The sequence below is a fragment of the Rhea americana genome, unplaced genomic scaffold (genome assembly GCF_003343005.1).
Source record: "Rhea americana isolate MKP2758 unplaced genomic scaffold, rheAme1 scaffold_1089, whole genome shotgun sequence".
NCBI classification, from domain to species: domain Eukaryota; kingdom Metazoa; phylum Chordata; class Aves; order Rheiformes; family Rheidae; genus Rhea; species Rhea americana.
The window spans coordinates 1-6,293 of NW_028185138.1; the positions used below are offsets into that span (position 1 = coordinate 1).

The 6,293-nt window shown below is 43.6% G+C and overlaps 1 protein-coding gene across 1 annotated transcript; it reads right to left on the reverse strand.

Moving 5' to 3' along the window:
* Nucleotides 1–77: 77 nt before the first annotated feature.
* LOC146601180 (myosin heavy chain, skeletal muscle, adult-like) lies at nt 78–5,739 on the reverse strand (the record flags this gene model as incomplete). Its single annotated transcript, XM_085310977.1, has 16 exons — nt 78–214; nt 831–954; nt 1,283–1,400; nt 1,494–1,581; nt 1,765–1,835; nt 1,932–2,238; nt 2,629–2,799; nt 3,614–3,763; nt 3,859–3,977; nt 4,497–4,635; nt 4,716–4,819; nt 4,926–5,024; nt 5,117–5,180; nt 5,311–5,403; nt 5,493–5,613; nt 5,712–5,739. Coding segments are annotated over 16 exons (1,933 nt in total), but the record flags the coding sequence as incomplete, so codon positions are not given.
* Nucleotides 5,740–6,293: the final 554 nt, after the last annotated feature.

Sequence of the window (6,293 nt, forward strand, 5' to 3'; positions counted from 1 at the left end):
CTGTATACCTTGGGGAAATGACTGAGACACAGTTAGACAAGTACCATGAGAACAAATTAAAGGTGAGGAATGTGTACCTCCTCTCCACCATTCTCCGATACTCCACTCGCATGAGGAAGCCCCTGCACCTGGCTTGTGTCATGGTCATAATTTCCGCTAGCTTCTCATCTCTCATCTCCTCCAGAAGACCTATTAGCCCAGCTTTGAAGAACACCTTGAGAAAGGGAACATTGAAGCACATCAACCTCAGGGAGTGGACAGAGTCTGCTGAGCCCTATGAGTGCAGTAATAGGCCTTAATGGCCTTGAGCAGCCTCACTTGTGTCCTTTACCCACATCCTCTGCTCATGAGGATCTCTGCCAGGAGACCATTTAATTACAGCCCTGACTCTCCAGTCTTTGCCTGAGCTATGTTGTACAAATACAGGTCTCCAGTTCAGCTACAGCAGTGGCTGTACCCTGCCATGGACCCCATTGAACTGGACTCTGACCTGCAGATTAACTTCTTGGCTTGACCTCATCACTGCAGACCTACCTGGTGATCACTGAACTATGCCTGACCCTGATTATCCTCACCTCACCTATAGACTGTTTTTCTGGCTTCACTTAAGACATTCTTCACCAACACAGATTTGCCTGACAGCATGGGTTTTTGGTGGAACCCGACTACCATCCCTGGGTCTGCCTTGCTTGAGTACTATGGGGCTGAGCCCTGCCTAGTGAGATCCATGCTCTGACATCTGTGACATCAGATGTCAGATCCCTGTTGCAGAAGGAGAAGTCAGCTCTCACTTCTTTCTGACAGTCTTTGAACCCAGGAATTGTTTGTACCTTGGTGTGACCAAATTTGTACTGAGTGTGGTCCACATCAATGGACCCAAGAAGCTTCTCCGAAGCCTTCTTGCTATCCATGAATTGTCCTTCTGGGATAGCACTTGCATTTAGCACCCTATATCTGTAGGAGAAAACAGAACATGAATAAATCCCCATCATCCCAACTACCACCTTGTCCAAAGCCCACCACCTTCTCAGACTCTCTGACAGAAACCATCTCATGCCTGGGAACAGTCCATCCTTTCAGRGTAGGGTGTAGAAAGTTTTCATATTGTTAAATCGGAATCCATGGCAATCTTCACCTCAGCAATATTGTATCACCATAAACCGATAGTGAAACACTCTTGTATTACTGCTCATTTCCAGTTTGGAGTATAATGTTTCCAGTAGGTTTGGATGCTCAGGCTGCTCACCTTGGGCAGAATGGGCAAAAGGTGGAGCACTTTTACCTYTGTTTGAAGTCTGCGTAGAGGACTCTGCTAGGGAATCCTTTCCTGCAAATTCTGATCCCTTCCAGCACGCCATTGCACCGCAGCTGGTGCAGCACCAGCTCATGTTCCATGGCACCTAACAAGCAACACCATTAATGACTACCAYATTGCTGGGCACTCTGCAGAAGAGCTCCTGTGGCTCAATTTTCTGCCTGCTTTATCCCCTTACCAGGTGTTTTTGTTTCATTTGGGATGATGCAGCGCACAAAATGGGGGTGAGTGCTTCGCAGATTTGTCATCAGCTTGTTTAGATTCTCCTGTAAGGTCATGAGGTAAAGTTAAATTACAAGTTCTATGCACTTCCATTCTCAATATTGCATATATAAGATTGAGTCTTTCAGTCTGTTGACATAGTAGAATTATAGCGCTTCCATTTCATAGGTATTATTCTACTTCTTTCACTGGGTATTCTCATTTATGATAGAGAACYCCGCACTTACCCGGAAAAGAGCTGAGACAGTCTGGAAAGAAGAACCCTTCTTCTTGCCACCCTTTTTGCCACCACCACCTTCTGCAAAAGTGAAGGAACAGAACAGATATTTTTAATGTTGCCTTAGAGATCCCCCTTTGAATATTATGAATATTACGTGGATTTTAAAGAGCTTACCTGCTTCTCCACCGTAAGTGGCAAAGAGTAAGGCCAGTGTCTTCAGAGATGATTTCTGGTACAGCCCAATGACRGTTTCGTTCAGAGGGTCCTTGTTCTTCTCAAGCCAACCAGTGATGTTGTAGTCCACTGTGCCAGCATAGTGCACCAGAGAGAAGTGGGCCTCAGCCTTGCCTTTGGCAGGCTTGGGCTTCTGGAAGTTGCTGGATTTGCCCAGATGCTGGTCATAGAGCTTGTTTTTGAAAGACATGTCAGTTGCCTTGGGGAACATGCACTCCTCTTCCAGGATGGAGAAGATGCCCATGGGCTGGAAGATATCACAAGAAGTGACAGAGAAAGATTGCAATGGTGAGACSTATGCCATGAACAACAGAGGTACCTGTGCACTGTTGGTAGCATCTCAGAATGGTTAAGTGCCTAAGTTTGTCAGGACTTGTTCTGATTTAGSAAACTTATTTGTGTTCAGGATTCCTTTTCCATGGTTGAAGACAGGGTAACAGAGGATTGACAACACAGGATTTTGTTTGGCTTTCCTAATTTCCCTACCTCAATATAAAATATATTTTAAGACAAGATATTTTGTTTAGCTGATACTGAATGTCTGGGTGTAAGCATGAAGGACTTCTTTGTCAGCTGAATTTGGCTGAGAAACATCACAAAATTCTGAGTGTATCATACACTTGGGCGGAATAGGTACCTTCTCAATGAGTTCAATGCAAGCAGCCAGGTCCATCCCAAAGTCWATGAACTCCCATTCAATTCCTTCCTTCTTGTACTCCTCCTGCTCCAGCACGAACATGTGGTGGTTGAAGAACTGTTGCAGTTTCTCATTGGTGAAGTTGATGCACAGCTGCTCAAAGCTGTTGAACTGTCCAATGCAAAGAGAGGTGCACAGGTTCTCAAGGTGCAGCAAGGACGACAGTTTTGTCAGTAATGTCCTAATTCTGTTTGAAGTTCCCCAACTGAAAATCCACACCTTACTGTATTTTATTGTGTGCTTCCTTAGCAGGATTTCTGTTGTAAAATTTAGCATTTTAAAGGGATTTTTGTTATTGTTACTTTTTTTGAAATCAACCTAAAAGTAGAATTTCTTTTTTGCTGTGCTACTCCTAAGCTAAACAGTTCAGTAACCTTAGCTGCAATGACATTGAGGTGTTGCAGCTCTCTTACCACTTGGACAATGGAAACTTCCTCACCGTCTTGCCCAAGAATTTCTTAGCCCTCTTATGAACAATCTGGGGCTTTCTTTGCTCTGACATAAAAGTCCTAGCATCACTGCATTCACAACATGGGAAATACACTGTGCTTTTTCCCATATCATAACTCTTTTCTTGGCTTTTCCAAGAATGTCCATACCTTTGTTTCACTCTATGTGAGCCTTAGTGTTAGCTCTGTCTCTTTTTTTGCAAAGCCCAAGACCTTTGCATGCTCAAAGGTCTCTGAAATCTTYTGTCAGAAGACAGTGCTTTCTTCTGTCTATTGAAAACATTATGATCAATGTGTTTGTAAGTGAAGCCCTTTGAGGGTCATGCTGTGTCTGAGGAGAAGAGACAGGGAGTCCCAGAAAACTGTAAATGATGAGGATATGCTTTTGAATCCTCATTAACAGAAACACATTTCTGAATTCTCATGATCCCTCATTGCCCCTCCCATGAAAGTGATACCAAATCCTTGTTCCTTACATCAAAGATTTCAAAGCCAGCGATGTCCAGGACACCAATGAAGTACTGTCTGGGTTGCTTCGTATCCAGTTGTTGGTTGATGCGAATGACCATCCATAAGAACATCTTCTCATAGACGGCTTTTGCCAGGGCACCTACAGCATTGTGCACCTAAAGCAAAGAAGAAAGGACTGGAGTTACCTTTTAGGACAAAAGAAGAATGACCAAGTCTTCAGTCAAGCCACGTATTTTATACTTATTTTTACCTGTTCCACAGTTTGACCTTTGGTCACAAATTCATTCCCAACTTTCACTCGTGGGTAGCACAGGGCCTTGAGCAGGTCAGCTGAGTTCAGACCCATCAGGTAGGCAGCCTTGTCAGCCACTAAACAAAGAGAGAGAAAGAAAGAGAGAGAGAGAGAGAGAAGAACAGATCATTGCACAATGACTGGAATTTGGTCAATGTGGAGTTTCTCAGAATCAGCTCTACTGCCCATTTTCTTGAATAGCAAATGTGTTTGTCTGGTCTCACATAGGAGATCTGGGAGGGAATGAAAATTATGAAAGATAATGCTGAGCTTGTTGCAATGAATGCAGAGTTCATTTCACCAGAAATATGCGTATGCATGACTTTTATTTAATAGGTTAGAGTTTTACTAGAAAAGAGATATGCTATGTTGAGGATTCTCCCTTCAGGTTATGTGTTTTTGTGAGGTATAAAATGATTGGATAAAAGACTTTTATTTTCTGTGACAAGAAAAGTGCCTCCACAGTCAGACAATGCACAGAGGTGCTTTTCCTCAGTTTTACTTTGTGACTCAGACCTTTTAAGGTCTGCCTTTGGAGGCTAAGATAGCATCGTTGCAAACAACAGAATTCTTTGAACAAGTGAGTGCGCTAGTACCTTCTGTGCCATCTGGCTCTGCCTGCTCCTCTCGTTGTTTCTGCTTGAACTTCAAGTTCCCGTAGTGCATGACAGCACCCGTCAGCTTGTAAATGGCGGTCTTTTCATCAGGAGTGAAGCCCAGGATGTCAATGGCACTCTGCAATAGAAATAGTAAAGTCCATATAGTAAAATCAGTAAAGATGGGTATAGTAGAAACCTTTTTGGTGTGTTACTTACATCTGTAGCCATCAGCTCCTCCTGGTCGTCAATGCTAGGTACACTGATCTCACCTTGACTCACATAATGATAGTCATATGGGTTGGTGGTAATGAGGAGCATGTCTGARCACAAGAACAGGTGGGAAAGAGACTTAGTTTTGTCAGCTAGGTAGTAGAGTGAGCTGTTGCTCAGTGATCTTCCTCCAAAAACCCTAGTGATTCTGCCTACCAATTAACTCTGGCTTCTTGTTGGAGGTGATCTGATAAAATATGTGGTAGCTCCTTTCTGCCTTGAGCTGGAAAGTGACTCTGGACTTCTCCAGCAGGTCTGGCAAAGGAAGAGAGAAAGAGTTACACACAGGAGCATGCACAGAGCAGGAAGGCAGGAGGGAACATGGTGATATGAGGGAAGTCTCTTACAGGTTTCAATGTCAGCAGAAGCCAGTTTGCCGGTGGCCCCAAAGTGGATTCTGATGAATTTGCCCTGTTGAGGGAAAAAAGCAGCATTCCAGCCTAGCTGCATTCCACTGCCGTCTGCTTTGGTGGGAACAGCACAAGGCCCATCGTTACTCTTGCAAAGAGAGGGAGAGATTTTGGCCAAAGCAACAACTCACAAAGCGTGAGGAGTTGTCATTCCTCACGGTCTTGGCATTTCCAAAGGCCTCCAGCAGGGGGTTGGCGCTGATGATTTGATCCTCAAGCGTTCCCTACAGCATGATAAGTACTGTTAAGTGTTTAATCCATGTGGCAATGATGTGGCTTAATCCAAGCGTTTAGTCTGTCCCTCCTAGCTCACCTGCATTTTTCCTGCCTGCTGTGGTTGTTCCTCCTTCTTCTTCTCCCCGCTAGCTGCAATTGTTGCAAAGTACTGGATGACACGCTTTGTGTTCACAGTCTTCCCGGCACCAGATTCTCCACTGTGAAGCCAGAGAGAGAAGCAGAGAGCGTATGGTCAGGCAGCAGCTCCCCTGGCACAGAGCAACCCAACAGGAACCCGAGTAGGCAATGTACGTACGTGATGAGGATTGACTGATTCTCACGATCTGTGAAAGAGACAGAAACAAAGAAGCACATGAACACCTTATATCCAAATATTAGTTGAGGGCTGTAAAAGCTGCACAAGTTCTAGGCAGCCTTTTCCTTTTAAAAACCCTTGGGTATTCACCCCTAAGCTCTCTGGAATCTTCTCCCCTGTTACTCCTCAGCAGTAATACATRGCATTTTATTTTTATCAATATTGACATATATGTCACGTGTAGTATATTATCTTCTTTTCTAGGATATTTTCTGTGCTTATTTGTATATATGAAAAGCAGTCCAAACTAAAGATTGTTTTAGTTGATTTACCAGTTATTATTGAACTATCTATATAGCAAATACTGTACTATCTGTAAACTAAAATGACCTAGAATAAGTGCTTCTCACAACCTGAGTAACTTAGTAAGAACCACATGTAAGACCAAAGGCCCCTACTAGGTGTTTATTCTGTTTATGGCTAATTAACTGTTGTCTAGAAAAAATTATGAAACCATAAGCGTGTAACAGCCCTTCCCTATAGTATACTTCCCTATGCTAAAATATTGAAATTTTGGCTCTT